Here is a 17,012-nt window from a genome sequence, read left to right on the forward strand (position 1 = left end):
GACCTCATAGCTGGCTATTGTAGCCTTTTCCTGGACCTTTTGAGCACGAAAAAAATACTGTTGCTGACCCCGCAGGAGAGCTACCCTGTGCTTTAATTTCTGCTCTCGCTCAGCACCAGTGTAGGATGCATAGGCCTGATGTTTGGTTTCATAATAACGTCGTACATTATACTCTTTCATAACTGCCATAATTTCAGTGCAGATCAAACAGACACATTTCCCCTTGAATTCTTTGAAGAAATATTCACTCTCCCACCGTGTCTGAAATGTTCTGCATTCACTTTCTACCTTTCGCTTCTTTGGTTCTGCCATGTTTAGTAACTAACTTGGGGTAAATTTCTTCTGTGATTGTCCTTTTTGGTGGAGCAACTGCCTTGATCAACAGTAGCTCCCCCTGGTGTTAAAACTAAGAAGTGCAATACACTCAAGCAAAAGTTGAAGTTGTGGGCCATATTCTATTCTATTTATAAAATTACTTGCGGGCCAATTAAAAATGGATCGGAGTTTGGACACCCCTGGCTTACAGGAAGGAAGAGAGCACCCTGACACTTTGGTGCCGAAGGAACCATCTTACCCTCAACGTCACAAAGACAAAGGAGTTGATAGTGGACTTCTGGAGATGTATAAAAGCACACACCCCCATCACCATCAATGGCGTTGCTGTGGAGAGAGTGAGCAACTTCCATTTCCTAGGTGTACATCTGGCGGAGGATCTCACATGGTCAGTTCACATGAACAAAACAGTGAAGAAGGCGCAGTGTAACAGCAGTCTGGCGAGGAAGGAGCGGCTTGCAGGTCCAGCGGGCATACGGTGTGGAGGTTAGCCAGATAACTCGAAGCCAGTCAATTAAATCAAACAACAGACCTTTATTCGTTGTCAGTTTTTGCATGATCTTTGTTGGTCAAAACCCCCTATTAATGAAGACTTATGGACCGGAATTTGATAGTAAAAATACTTTCTTTTCGATCACTAAGCAGGGATATAGGTTTGGCTCCAGCAACCTTAATAGGATAAGCGGGAAAGAAACAAATGGAATAAAAGCATATTATTACTATTATTAGTAGTAGTATTTGTGATTTGAAGACAACCAGTAAGAAGGCTAACTAAATGGCAAAGCTGTGGGATTAAATAACTGTGTACTTCTTCTCACTCCTTTTCGATATGTAACTGAATCAGAACAGTTAAAGCAATATTGAAATGTATTAGCTTTATTTTGTGTAGCATTTTTTCTTCTTTTCTTTGCCAAATGAACTTTGTATATTGTTTACGTGATCAATTTTTTTTTACAAACAACAACAACAAAAGCCAGTGTGAAAATGCCTATAATTACTATAGACAAACTACAACTCTGTTAGGACTGAAATGTATAATTATGTCAATTACATATGGTTGTATAATTTTAACAATTGTGACTGAAAAAATTAATAATCCCTTAAATTAAATTTTCTTCTACAATATATTTTCACATGGATACATATTTTAGAATTTGCCAATCCACTGGGATTTTCCCACACAGCCATCTGTTTGGTTCAGAGAGAATGGTTCAAAAAAGACAAAATACCCTGTGAATTGCAGTTATCTGGGAGAAAAAAAACAGAAGTACTTTGGGACAGCACATTAAAGTGAAAAAAGCATGTTTAAAAATGCAAATATGATATTATGCTTGTCCGTAGGCTCTCATTTTTTCTTTTTTCTTTTTTTTTTACTAATAAAAGCAATGAATTAATGTCAGTTCAACGTGGACTTATGTTCATCACCCAATAAAATGCAAATATATTGGAATTCATGCAATGGAGACTTTAGTGATGGTCTTTATAACTAAAATTTTACCTTTTAGCAAAGCAGGAAGTCCACAAGTAACCAATGGAAACTACAGGTATAAAAGAGAGACTAATACATCATATTCATGTTAATGATTGAATATTGTTTTTCAAACTTTAGTCCTGCTAGTCTTCAACATCGATCCACATTGAAAACATGATTGCTAAGAACACAGTGACTGCTGTCAAATAAAAAATCACAAAATACTTGTTGATTTTTTTAACCATTCTTGTCCAGTAGCCAGACTTCCTGTTGCTGCTGAGTAGAGTCACTGTTTTCCCAGTCTCCCGCAGCTCATCTGACACTTTTTCCAGAGCAAAGGCCACCTCTGTCAGTTTACTGCTGCTACCCTAAAAAAGGAGGTTTTGTAGAAAGGTAATTGACAAGATTTTAGGTCAACTCTTGATTCAACACACTGGTTTGTTTCCACGTTGATTAAATATAAGTGTTTGCTTCTGATATATATGCTAGGGTTAAGGATAATGCTAGCATAATCCCTTTCAATAGTTTTGGTATTATACTTTTTTGAAATTAAATAAAATGAATTCCAACCTTTTGGGTCAGAGATGATACAGACAAAGACACAGATGGTGTTTCCTCAGCAGATACCCCAGAGACAGAGGCACAATGACTATTTCTCTTTATGTCTGGAGTAAGAGAAACAAAGATAAATCAAACACAATTAAAATTAACTGGTGGATACAACCTGCCACTAAACACAAATCTGCAAAAGTGGTCGATAGAGTTTAAATCCAAATATTTGTAGAGTGATTGCTATTATCAAGCACACCTTGGATTCCATCTGTCTCATTATCTTGGGCTGCAGAGTCTTTGTCAAGCAGATGCATCACCAAAATTGTCTCCAAGAGGCTGAGCAGCATCAGAGAAAACCCCCCAATGCAGTAGACAGCTGAGGAAATCAGCCAGCATTAATGTGGATAAATTACTTGATCACTCAGTAGCATGATTTATTCATTAAATGCAGTCAAATACACCACACTTCTTTACCTATAAGTGGAATTCTGTTTGAAGAGCTGGGCAAGATCTCATTGAGAAGAAGCTGCATCACCGTGACAGCAAGCAGCACAGTGATTTTGAAGCCAAGTTTCTCACCTCCACTGTCTGATACAAGGAAGGAGGCCATATCCAGAACCAAGAAGAAGAAGACTGGCAGCAAGAAATTAGCAATGTAGAGGACAGACCTCCTCTTCATGGTAATCTGTGAAATAAGGTGGTTAATCATCCTACTTCATACATGTAAAGATGCAGAAAGAGCTTCATATTTTTTTCACCGCTTCAGCTGCACTTTCTCACTCATTTTACAACTCTCTTCTCTCCCACTGTCTCCACTCCTCCCTGAACTCTATGCAACATTCTTCTTTCTTCAACTTCTACCATTTAATCCTTGCCTCTGTCTTCATTTGCTTTCTCTTCTTGATATCCAGAGTCATCCTATTCTAAACAAAAACCAGGGTAATGGGTAACAGAACAGCTTTCATGTGTTCTGTGTTTCTGTTACCAAAAATACTTACAGTGTAGACAACCATAAGCTGATTGAAGCCAAACTCATTGACAGTTCTGTTGGTGACTGACATGTTGACAAAGAGCCACTCATACTGTGTCTGCATAAAGTCACGAGACCACTCTGTGACTGTTTTATTGCTGTTGTCGGGCTGTAACTTCATTTCTGCATCTGAAGTCGAACATAAAAAAATTACTGTGAGAAGATCAAGAAGGAAAGAATATATGTTCTGGCATGTGGTAGTGTGTGTTTATGAACAGCATACATTAACAGAACCTGTTATGTCCTCACCAGAGTACATAATAGACTTGAAGGATATGTTGCACTTCTGAAAGTCAAAGGGGAATTTGTACACGTGCAGCTTGCAGGTGCTCACCACCACCTGGTCATTCCTGTATTCGATCACACCATTGTGGTTGACACAGAGATAAGGACTCAGAGACGCTTTATCCTTCTCTGTCCTGTGTGAGAAGAAATAAGAATTGATTATGTTACCAATGGCAGCATCAGAAAAAGACAAAACAAATACATGACATTTAGTTCTTTTCTTCTCTTTTGGTCACTCCTCCCGTGTTATGAGCATTGACAAACTGTAAGCACTAAAAATGCTACTTTTGACTTTTGGCTTCCTGCAAGAATCAAATCACATGATGCACTGAACAGCCACATCTTAATTACAACCCACCTCAACATAATCAAGTGGAGAGACTGAGTGGGTCTTTGAGTGTGAGTTTATGCTTATATATATGTCAAACTTACATCTCTACAATAGTTATATCGGGCATCCACAAATATGCAGTAGGAATTGTCATATCCTTAATTCCACAGAATTGATTTGGGTCCCACTTAATGTACTCATTTGTCCATTCCTACACAGGGCAATGGGAGGAAAGTGATCAAATCAAGAAAAACAAATCAAAAGATGTAATTTCAAGCAATTTAAATTTCAACAATACAATGAAAAAAAATTGTATTTCTAAGAGAAAACTCACCAAATAAACCCAAATGTAAGAAATTAAGGTCTGGTCAATTTCTCTCTGAAAAAAATAACAATGTTCATTTAGGTAGTTTCACAATTCAGCTAAAGCATCAGCAAATACATCTCTGTGAATTATTAATGTAGGGTCTACCTTAAAATACAAACCGCCTTGAGGCAACTGTTGTGAATTAAATTGAATCTCATATTGGGTAAGCTATACAATTTTCTTTAACCTGTACACTGTTGCTGCTTATCTGCAAGCTGCTTTTCAACCCGACTCCAGCTTCTTGTTTAGTTAGTTCAGTTAATTAGCGATTCTAAATTGCCCATAGATTTGAGTGGGAATGGTTGTCAGATTGGTAACCTGTCCAGGCTGTACCCTGCTAATGCCTATGGTATCTGGGATAGGCTCCAGCAGGACTACATGATAGTTTAAATGATTATTTCCTCTTTGGCAGATGGGTTTTTTGCCATTAAGAAACACACACAAACTATTTGGCAATGAAAATATTCATTATCATTCAGAGAAAAACACACACATGCACGTAGCTTAAACAATGTACCATGTCCAGGATGGCATAGAGTTTCATTTCAAGCAACACATCTGTATGATGGCTGTTGTTTATAATGGGCCGGCTCATAGTGTACTTAAGACTGTCTTTGCGCAGGTTCAGGCGGCGTACAATCGCCTGAAAATTACAGAGTTTCTCCACTTCATTATCTGAAATGACATCAAAACACATTCTATATCAGCGATTTCTTTTATGAGATGAAAAACACAAAGAAACTCCCATTTCTGATTTTCAACAACAACAAAAAAAACAAACTTCAGAAGTCTGTTGCTCGCCAGACATCATTATTGCTTATTAGCTTTTGGCGTATTTGCAACAGATGAAGTAATACCTCAGAACATTTTAATCAAACCCTGATATATCCAGAGGCCTTTTGTTCACTAAAAGGTCATGATTAAGTTTTATTTAATCAATCCTTTAATAAAAATAATTTAAATAGATTGATATTTACAGACATTGATTTTCATTATTTTCTCCATTACATAAAATTATTTTATATTTTAGTATTGCTGATTATTAGATCCTGAGTGAATACTACATCACTTATTGACATGCTTAGTACTGTGCAAAAGTCTTGAGTCACCATCTTTTCTTTATATTTTGCTAAAAAAAAGTGGGTAATGGGTGGAGATACTATTGAAACAACTACAAACATGTGTGAGATTACAGTATATGAGACAAAACCAATTCTAAGAAGCTTGAAAGTCAATATTTGGTATGACCACCTTTATTCTTCAACACAATCTGGACTCTCTTAGGCAAGTGTTAATGCAATTTCCTCAAGTAGTCTTCAGAAATAGTTATCAGGGCATCTTGGGGGACATTCAAAGCATTCTGAAGGTTTGCTGCCTTTCAGTCCATTCTCTTTCAAGATGATCCCATACTATCTCAATAAATTGGTGATTTGGGCTCATGAAAGGCAAAAATCCATGACTGATAGTATCCCTTTTTGTTTTGTTTTTTAATATCCAGTTGTGCTTTTTCAGCACTGGCAGGATATTCGGCATCATTGCCATGTTGAAAAATGAAGCTGTTGCCTATTCAGATTGCATTGCATTGATCAGGACTAACAGTACTCTTCATACTTCTATCAGTTTTGACAAGATCCCTAACACCATTCACTGAAATACAGCCATAAACCATAACAAAGCCAATCTTCCACTAAAACCATTCTGATGGGCTTTGGCAAAATGGCAGACTGGACTGAAGGATCAGTTTCATTTTCAAATTTTTCAGATTTTAAGTACACACTGCACACCATGCTGACATATGTCTTTGCCTAATAGCTCTTTAAGAATTCGTTTGTTTGGTGAAAACATTTTTTTTTTTTTGATGTCCTCAACTGTGTTATCCTGTGTTTTTGTGAGACGCAAGTTGCCTCTTTATTGGCCTTGTCATAGATGAGTAGTAAGTGGGCTCACAGAAACAAGAGAACGTTTCTCATAAAATAGTTAGGTCCAAAGACTGGACTGAAAATGAGTGAAAAAGCAGTCAAACTAAGGGGTGGTTCAGACGTTTGCACAGAGACAGACCGACAGATATATAGATAGACTGTCTTTACTCTTTACCTCTGATAGTGGTTTCATTGATCATCTGTTGATCATCTTGTAGCTCTGAACTGGAGCCATTTTCACCTGGCATGGAAGAGTACAGTAATTTATGCCTAAAGGTATAAAATATCCAGAAATGTATGTACAGTTTTTAAATAAACATTTGCTCCCAGATGATGGCTTTACAAGGAAAAGCCTTACATATTTCAGCAGCACAATCACATATTCAAAAGTTTACATATTGCATCTATAACATCATTCATAATAGAATGATAGACGAATCCAGGTGGTGAACTGGCAACCATGCAGACCACACTTTTCACCGAATGAAAATATTTGGTGCACCATGGAACATAAAATACAACATAGCAAAGCCAAGACTGTTTATCAGCTAGAATCCCATATTAGACAAAAAACAGGACAATATTTGTCTCAAAACATTTGAGATGGTTTGCTTCCTGAGGCATAAAATGCTTTGCTGTCACAGTGAAGATCACAACATAGGACCTTACAGCAGCTACAGGAACAACTATTCCTCCCTGTGCTTGGACCAGCCATAACCTCTGGCTCCCAGCTACTAACCAAATTTCCAAGGTCCAATTTTATTGCCCTGGATTCTGTTCCTATTGTTCCACTAATGTGAATAAACAGAATATTTGTTTGTTTTCATCTCAGTGCAAGCTGTGCTCCAGCAGGACTTTTTCTTTTCTTTTCGGTTGCATTTTCAGTTTCTTTAAAAAAAACGTCCCTAAAATTTATAGTGAAACTACTCCTTAAGCTGGTTTACTCCAACTGATGTAAGATTTCATACCAAATTAAACATTCATCTATTTTCTTACACATCCAGTTTAGGATGTTGGTGGGGCTGGAGGCTACACCAGCTGACATAGTGCCAGAGTCAGTGTGCATCATACACAAGTCGCCAGACTGCAGTAGTCTATGCACACAGGGAAAAAGACAACATTCACACTCCTACTGCTAATCTCCACATATCATAAGGTGAGCTATTGAAAATGTTGGTATTTATGTGCTTTGTGTTGTCCAATAGACCATTTTCATTATCCCTGTATTGAGTTGCAGGCGAAATTTTACAGAAAATATCTATCGGGCAACTTATTCACCAATATTTATTCATTTTTCAGTCTAAGATGCTGGTTTTAGTAAACTGATTACATGTGGAATTTAATTTAGTAAACAGGATGTATTTACTGGCTACTTATAGAGCCAAGCAGCCCCTCTGCTGAAATACGTTTTATCTATTCCAAGTAAAAACAGTGTTGCTGAATAAAATATAATACAACATTTTATTTAAAATGGTCCAAATTGTCATCTGCATTAAATTCGAATGATCTCAGCTTACCCACAAGTAGCAGCAGCAAGAAGAAACCTGCAATCATTGTAGCCTCGAGTGATCAGAGAGCATCTTCACCCTCTCTGCGCTGTTCAGAGATTCTTCCTACTCTATTGATGTCACTGTCCTGCCCTCTTCAGAGCAAATGTAAAGACCAATTGTGTTTCTACCCGCATATCGATCCTAACACAGTGGGATCAGCACACTATGCATCAGCATAACAGCTGATATAACAGCAACTAATAATGACTTCATGTTATTAACCAAACTCTTGATATACAGCCCAAGCCTCTATCATCCTAGCATCAGTCAGGTTGAATAGTTTATTTTCTTGCTACTTTGGATAAATTTTTTGAAATTGTTTTCTGCCAAAGTGTCCGCACTCTACTCTGACAGGTTTCAGATGCTTTTGTTTTTGACAGTAGGGTTAATCATTAAAAGTGAATGAATCAGACTGACATCAGTTTCATTTAAATCCAAACAGCTGAAGTGCATTAACACTAGCTTTTAATAAAACAAAATAAAAAAAAAACCCCAATAAACTTCAAGATACAGTGACTAAATTGTCTTTTTGAGCAGATGTTGTTACAGATTTACTTGGGTTTTTTCTTATTCTACTACAGAAAAAAAGAAATCTTTATTGTTCTGGTCTTGTCTATGAAACTAGAGGACTCTACAGTAATCCAAACACTCTTTTGGAGCATTTGTGATATATCCAGACAATAAAGACATTAAATAAAAAGCAATTCATGTTCAGGTGTATTTGTTTAAATAATAATGTAAAAAAAATGTGTCAGATTGCACAACTTGTCCTAAAGTTACTGTTATTTAGAGATCTTTGAAAAATATCTAGACAACTGTACATTTCCTTATTAATGTTGGACAGGATGTGGGTTGGAAAGCTCTTAGATTTTCACATATTCATTAACCATGGCAGCACGAGAAACCAGTCTGGAGAACAAACACTGCTAAGTGCTCCATTAGAGGAAGTAGAAAGATCCTGTTTGAAAAAAACAAAAACCAAGTTATTTATAATGAGTTTATTGTTGTTGGACTCCGCTCAGATGTCAGTGAACAACAGTTGTTTTTTATGCTAATATTCAGGTTACGGTATTTACCATCTTTACAAAGCCAAATGCACAAAATTTTATTTTTCAGTGAAACATTACACTTACCTTCAGTTAGGTACCCTAATAGATATAGGCAGTACCGTATTCACCACGCTCTCAACAGTGGGGAGACCATTACATGAGAAGCAGGACTACTGAGGAGTTTTTCTCTGCTCAACCTAACCCTAGGTTTCTTCAACTAGGGTTAGGTTGTTTACTTAGTGTGTGAGAGGAAAATAAACACATCTTGACTGGTAAATTATAGTCTGACTGGTAAATTTTGTCTGAACGACGAAACATTTCAACACACCATTGATTCATAAATGTTGATCTCTCACAGTTGCTCTCTTCCCATGTTCTACTGCGTGACTGATAGCCTTGAGTTTGAAATCCACTTCGTAAGCATGTCTCTTAACAGGTGCCATTTGGGGTCCTTATACACACACAATACAGTAATAATTGTTGAAGCACAGTACATAGCACGCCGCTAGGCTCCCGATTGTTAGCCGTAATGTTCCAACAATCCATCAAGCGGTGCGGCTTAAGCACAACCAGAATTCATACATAAAGCGCACCGGATTATAAGGCACACTGTCGAGTTTTGAGAAAATTAAAGGGTTTTAAGTACACCTTATAGTCTGAAAAATACAGTACTCCGGTTGCTGCCACAAATACACTGAGTTGGCTGTAGCTTTCCAGCTCACAGCCCGACTCCCATGAACAACAACAACACAGACAAACAGCCAACCTTTTTTTGCCGGCAAGTCATGATTACAGATGCCGTGCATTGTTTATGTATACATTATTAATCCTGTAGGAAAATGCTTAGTCCTCTGCATTTGACCCATTCACTGAGTGATGCAGTGGGCAGCTACCAATCCAGGATACCCTCTGTTCGTTGGATTTGAACGCCCAACCTTTCGATCATGTGGCATCTACTGAGCTAGCTGTGCCCCGGGAGCTGTTCTTTAAGTGATGATGTATGAATCCTGCTTCCGGGCCCAAACTACTCTGTGTTTATTAAGCCTGTTGTGCTGTTAAAATGTTTTAATGCTTTTTATCTTGTTCTATTACATCTGAACAAGCCCCTAAAAACAGCCAGTGATCACTGTCAGCCTAACCATCGGGAACCCTCACGTTACCCGGATAACATTCCTATTGCTTAATGCATAATTGTGTTGTGAATATCCATCCTTAATCTGTGAAAAAGCATAAGGTTCAGAAAAATGATAGTAATTACAAAATGGTACATTTCAGGCTAAAATAGCAAAGGGGAACCTGTCAGTAGAGGAACGAAAGAGAAGGAAATGGGATGATCAAAAACAAAAGAGAGAAAAAATTAACAGCCAGCCTGAGTTGAAGAAAGAGGTTCTCATAAAGGAAAGGGACAGATGGAGAAATAGAGGGAAAAAGAGAAAAATAAAGAACGCCAGTGATCTGAAAGGAAGAGAAAAAAGTCAGAAGAGAAGGTTTTGGAAACAAGCACAGAGTCAAAAGGAGAGAAAGTCCAGCAGGGTCTAAACACACAACCACAGAGAACTTTAGGAATCAAGGAGTAGTAGGCAGCTACTTCCTGGTGAACTATTAAGATGTAGAACTTGACATGTGCAAAAACAGAATTGTTATGTGTCTTGTGATATTACAAAGGTTGTTAAGGTTTAATTGTCATTTTGAAAGAAATAATATCTTGTTTTCTACTAGTGTGTCACCACCGTCAGATTTGCGTCACCACCGTCAGCACCTTGTCAACTCCATAATATGGAGTTTTTGTTTATTTTTCTCTTTTGGAGAACCATATAGTTTCCTCCCTCATGATCTTCCAATAAAAATATGTAATTTTCTCAATAAATGTGTAATTTGCATCCTGCTTAATATGACTGTTTCTTATACAGATTAAATACAAGCTTCTGAAAATATGTATGACTGTAACTCTAATAATAAAAAGCCAAAACAATCTTACTTTTAAATGTGGTATAATTACTTTGAAAACATATGTGCATAAACAATAGAATAGAGAAGCTGCTAATATTCAAAATAGCTGAAACAACTTAATTTAAAATATATATTTTTGCATTTCTTTGTGTCTGACGGTGTTAACAAAAACCTTGCACTTCTCCAGCAAAAACATAAATTATTAAAAAATGTTACACCTGGGAGATTGTACCAAAACATGGTGAGACAGCCAAAACTTTGTGTAACAATTATATGTAAATATGTTTTTGAAATTAAATAAAATGAATTCCAGCCTTTTGGGTCAGAGATGATACAGACAAAGACACAGATGGTGTGTCCTCAGCAGATACCCCAGAGACAGAGGCACAATGACTATTTCTCTTTATGTCTGGAGTAAGAGAAACAAAGATAAATCAAACACAATTAAAATTAACTGGTGGATACAGTTTTCTGTTATTCTATTATTTTTTACTTATTTTCTGTACAGCACTTTGGTCCTGTGCTGGGTATTTTAAAGTGCTTTATAAATAAAATTGGATTGGACTGGAAATGCAGCAATGCAGCCTCCGAAGCATGCGGCCTATGAATTGGGACATAGCCTCTGTGTCTGTCTGCATCTCTGTGCATTACTTCCTGTTTTACTTTGGTAGTCTCCTGACTGTGTGCGCCATATTTTGTTGTACTTCTCTTTCTCTGAAAGTACCTCGTCTCATGTTTTATGGTCCCTTTACAGTTTTACGCCTTTACGGTTCGGAGCCACAGACCTGTTTTATATACGTGCGGAATAGTTTTCTATACGACATCGCTGCAAAAAGTGCAGCCTTACCTATTGTCCACCCTACTGTTATTCGTTTTATATTAAGATTTAAAAATGTAGTTGGTATTGGTATGACGAGTAACCTTCAGTAAAAGTAATAAATCACACAGCAATAGTACATTCATTAAGTTGTAGAAAGCATGATAATATATTAAGTAATCCAAAGTATTCAGAATACGTTACTCTCAGTCTCCATGCCGAATATCCTTGGGCAAGATACTAACCCCGAGTTGCTCTCCAATACATTCATCGTAGTATGAATATGATATTAGATAGATAGAAAGCACTTATATAGAAAGACAGTGCTTGTATGAATGGGTGTAAATGGGTGAATGAGGCAAGTTGTATAAATCGCTTTAAGATAGAGATAGATAACTGCTATATAAGAAAGAGTCCAGTTACCATTGAAGTGCATTCAAAACTCTTCTTTGGATGTTGGCTGCTTCTGGGTCAATTCTCTGTCAGGATGATTCCACACTGCTTCAAAAATGTTTAGGTCCGTGCTCTAGAGAGACCAATCTGGGACTGATAGTGTTCTGTTGTGTGCGTTCCCTGTAAAGGTGTGCATTTGCTACATTCACAGTGAGACTGGGATCATTGTTGGGTCGAAAAATGAATTCTTTGCCACTCACACATGTTCTGGGTAGCACGGCATGGAGCTCCACTAAATATTATTGTTTAGTTTGGCATACTATCTTCTCCCTGTTTCTATTTAAGATCGACATGACAGCTGCCCTTCCACTGAGACAATTTCAGATAAGACTTCAGCAAATAGCAGATGGGTCAACTGAAGTGCCTGATGCATCTGTTTGTGTCAGATTGTTGATTGTTGTTTTTTTTGTCCACTTCCACTTGTCTGAGTTCATCAAAATATTTATAAACACAAAGGAACACAAATATTTAGATCAAAGGTTTGCACTTGGATTTTAACTACCAGACTGGACTGGAAGATTAACCTTTTCTGAGCAACTGCAATCTAAAAATTGGATTTACAAGTCTGTCCATACCACGTTTTCAAGTACTAGGTTCTTGGGAATTACCTTTTTTCGGCAAAAACATAATTACTTAAGCTTCTGTTTTACACCCGCCAAACTGTTATCTGGAGCATTTTTTATTTTTTTTTTGAGAACAGGCTGCTAGCAACAATGGGTCTAAATATACAATTTAAAATTAAATTGGATCTTTGCCAAGTTCTATGCTATATGTAAATGTAGCAGTAGTTCTCCCCTTGAGTTTTTTTTTTTTTTAGTTGAGTATTAAGTGGCAAACTAACAAAACACATTAATTCTGAAAATGATCAGCTACCAGTCCATTAAGGACTGGACTGAAAATAAGTGGAAAAGCAGCCAAAGTCGAAAGAAAAACTCTGAAAGATCTTCAGAAAGCTAAACAATTCTTTAGCCTCTTGGAATGAGAGAAATAAAATAACACAGAAGTGACTCAAGACTACATGTTCTGTACATGTATTTAGAACCAAATAATATGACTTTAATTCCATCATGCTAATACATGAATTATATAGTTTACAGGTGTCAATGTAGAATTTACAACAGGAATCAACTATATTGTTTTATATTCCCACAACACATGAGTTACGAGTCTTCAAAGAGCTACACTTTCAGTATATTTAATATATACATTGTGTATTTGAGATCAAGATCAGAAGAATATTAACACTCAGTATATTACTTAACAGGTACACATTGCTAACTACTGCAACTGTTGCCATAAATGAGTATGTGTTATGTATCTATGGTGTAAAACATGCAAAAATATCCATTATGTGTGCATATAAAATTAGCAGAAAAAGTAAATACATTTATTTTTGCTTAATTATTTCTTTGTAACAGTTCCTGTTGGTGATAAATCTTATACTCTAGGAAAGCCTGTTTATTTCCCCTTAAATGGTGCCATGTTTGTAAGGAAAATGCATTTGGATTTGGATTGAGCTGTAAAGTCTAGTATTTGGGTTGTGCCCATTACAAACTCACCAAAATTCTCTCTACCAATGCCAAAACAGTTTATTCTGCTATTGACTCTATGTTTGGTGTTGTTTATTGGATTGTCTGATTGAAGTCTGGAGAAACAAGACATACTGGCAATTTAATAATTCATTAATTTATCAAATGGGGGGCTCAGTAACATGAGAGCCATGTACAGCCACAGTTGGTGATTTTGGAAAGAACAGCATGCCCAAGCTGATCCCATATGTGTTCAATAGGTATTAGGTCAGGACTTCAGGCAGTCCTTTCTATCATCACCACTCCCAAATTCTGGAGGTAGCCTCTGATAGCCGTGCTCTTCAGAGGCGAGCACTGTCATCAGTTTGGTCCCAGATTGGGGAAATATGCCATCGCCACTGGTTGCAGAACCTCATCTCGATATCTCTCTGCATTCAGATTGCCTCCGGTGATGACAAGCCTTGTTTATTCAGTGAGGAAGATGCTGCCCCACACCATCACACTGTCTCCGCCAAAAGCAGTTACTCCATTTTCCACATCTTCTCCACACTTCTCCACCCTGGAATCATTGCTGAGCATAATTTTCTTCCAAATGTTCAGATTCCAGTGCACATGTTGCAGACACTGGATAAACCTGATGGTGAACGGCAGTCATGGCAGGCCTCCTGCCATCCCTACGAGATCGGAGATTGACTGTGTGCAGTGTCTTTCAAATTGTCTGGATAGAGAGCTGTCAGCCATGTCGTCCCGTAAACTTTGACTGCAAATCTGTAGGGCTTACTCCAAATAATACTGCAACTTGGCTTTGCAGAACATCAACTTGAATGGCACAGGCCATAGGACAAATCAGTCAAATGTGGAATGCTTGGAACAGACATAAGATAACCACTCTAGGAGTGTCTGTGCTCCCAGTTTGAACATAATCCACATAACCAACTCCGCTGCTCAACCCACTTACAAATGTGGGACCATTTCAGGGGACATAAACAAGCTTTGAGCAGTATAAGATTTGTTGCCAAGAAGCAAGAAATAGAAATAATTAAGCATACATTAATTTCCTTATATGTTAAGATATAAGTTTACTAATACAGTGGGATGCCAAAGTTTGGGCAACCTTGTTAATAATCGTTATTTTCCTGTATAAATCGTTGGTTGTTACAATAAAAAATGTCAGTTAAATATATCATATAGGAGACACACACAGTGATATTTCAGAAGTGAAATGAAGTTGATTGGATTTACAGAAAGTGTGCAATAATTATTTAAACAAAAGCATGCAGGTGCATAAAGGGGCTGTAGGTTCTGAGAGGTTTGTGGTGAAGCTTACTGAACATTAAACATGTATATATGTCCTAAATATATATTGAAACATTATTTTTGACTGCAAAAAGCAAAGAATAAATGTAATTTAAATTGGACATGAGGTCCACCATAATTACAAGAAAATCACTTAAAGGCTAAGGAGTAGAAATATAAAGCTGTGTGATATGGTCTCATATCGCAATAAAAGCATACATTAAATATAGTGCATTTTCTGTAAATTCAGATATATACGTATAAAAAGTGTGCCGGTCCTGCGGGACAATGCCTGATATCACAGATTATCAGTCCAGCCCTGGCTACATATATTTTCCATCTGTAAACAATGGGTAAATAATATCGCCATGTGGGAAGTAAAGAAAAAGAAACAGCTCATCTTTAAAGCAAAGATAAATGCTACATAGCTAGCTTAAACAGTTACCACACATAAATCTTACATTTTGCTGACCTGGACATTTACATTGTATAGCCAGAAATGTTCCGGTAGTATTCATTTTCACATTAATGTTGTGCCATAACATAAAGTTGATCAAGTATTTTTTCAGTGTCAGGAAAGCAGGGATTTGTGTGATAGGGGCTGTAAGGCAGGGTTAGCTGGGTGTCTCATATGCTGTTGCTGAACTTGATGTTCTTGTGACAGCTTTAAATAAATGCTAGTTAGTGCATCTGATAGCACAGCAACTATCTGGCATTTTGACTAAGTTAAACTCGAAGATGTTCAGCTGGAGGGCAAAGGATCACATTACTGTTTTTACACAGCACAAAATGAAGAATTAAGTATAATATAAAACAATAGACAGTTTAATATCATCATCTGATATAATTTGTCATACTGCACAACCCTAAATATAAATGTACATTTTAATAATGTTTTAAATGTTGGAATTTTTCTATTGCGATAAGGAGCACTGAAAATAGTCATGAAGACTACTACCCAAGTTTACCTCATAACTGGTTGAAACCAAACCTTTGATGCTGAATTTCACAATTTTGATGCTACACAATATGCGACAAATAACAATGTCATTTCCTTGCAGCTTTTGTTACGCTGGGGCTCTGAAACCACCACAGTAAAGTGGAGCAGAAATCACTGTTAAATATCTGATTTTTTTCTTCAGCTGTGGGTCTGTATTTCTGATGATGCTAAATAGATCACTAAATATAAGAAGTGAACACCTTACCAACCTGTACTCAATGGGACATTTGTTTTCTTCGGACTGATTGAAATGAATGAGATTTATGAAAAAAATAAATAATACATAAGTTCTGTCTCTTTTAATGAATTCATTTTACTTCAGCTGGTCCACAATGAAATAAGAACTGACAAAAATACAGTGACTGCTGTGACATAAAAAATGAAGTAAGCCCTGTTGATTTTTTTTACCATTCTGGCCCAGTATCCGAACTTCTCTTCCTTCTTGTTACTGCTGAGCAGACTTATTGTTTTCCCAATCTCTCTCAGTTCATCTGAGACTTGTTCAAGACCAAGGGACACCTCTGTCAGCTTGTCGCTGCTCCTCTGCAAAAGTTTTGTTTTTACATTTTAAAGAAAGTTATCAACAAATTTAGGCCACTGACTGCTACTACATTTGACACAATAGTTTGTTTCCATTGTGACTGAAATAAAAGGGGTTTCTACTAATATACAAACAAACATCTTGATCTCTTTCTCCAAGTAATTTCTCAAATGCAAGCTCAATGATTTTTATACTTGACTTTAAATAAATAGCCCTTTAAAGTGTAGCTAAAGTCTCACCTTTTCAGTCACAGATTGTGTTTCATCAGCACTTTCATCACAAACAGATGCACAGTCACTGGATTTTATTCCTGGGAGGATATTAGACAAAATGATTAAGGGTACACAATTAAAACGATATACTGTAATTAAATGTCATGTAAATGCTAATGTTAATGTGTGGGTATTTTAACCATAACTAAAGATAAACCTGCTTACATGAGTTTAGATCCACAGGCTTAATCTCACCTCTAACACAGAAGTTGGCTTTGCACCATTTGTCTCCACAATTTACACTCAGGTTTTGCTCTTCATCCATCT

General features: G+C 36.9%; 1 protein-coding gene across 1 annotated transcript; it reads right to left on the bottom strand.

Annotated features, from left to right (window-relative positions):
- Positions 1-2,046: 2,046 nt before the first annotated feature.
- Positions 2,047-17,010, bottom strand: LOC102204195 (5-hydroxytryptamine receptor 3C-like; the record flags this gene model as incomplete). Its single annotated transcript, XM_005754555.1, has 11 exons — positions 16,941-17,010; positions 16,713-16,783; positions 16,341-16,475; positions 4,887-5,012; positions 4,104-4,213; positions 3,636-3,805; positions 3,389-3,515; positions 2,831-3,069; positions 2,613-2,732; positions 2,375-2,469; positions 2,047-2,172 (listed from the first exon to the last, which is right to left on the bottom strand). Coding segments are annotated over exons 1-11 (1,389 nt in total), but the record flags the coding sequence as incomplete, so codon positions are not given.
- Between the last annotated feature and the right edge of the window lie 2 nt (positions 17,011-17,012).

The sequence above is a fragment of the Pundamilia nyererei genome, unplaced genomic scaffold (assembly GCF_000239375.1).
Source record: "Pundamilia nyererei isolate P.nyererei 1_Seehausen unplaced genomic scaffold, PunNye1.0 scaffold00591, whole genome shotgun sequence".
Lineage (NCBI taxonomy): Eukaryota > Metazoa > Chordata > Actinopteri > Cichliformes > Cichlidae > Pundamilia > Pundamilia nyererei.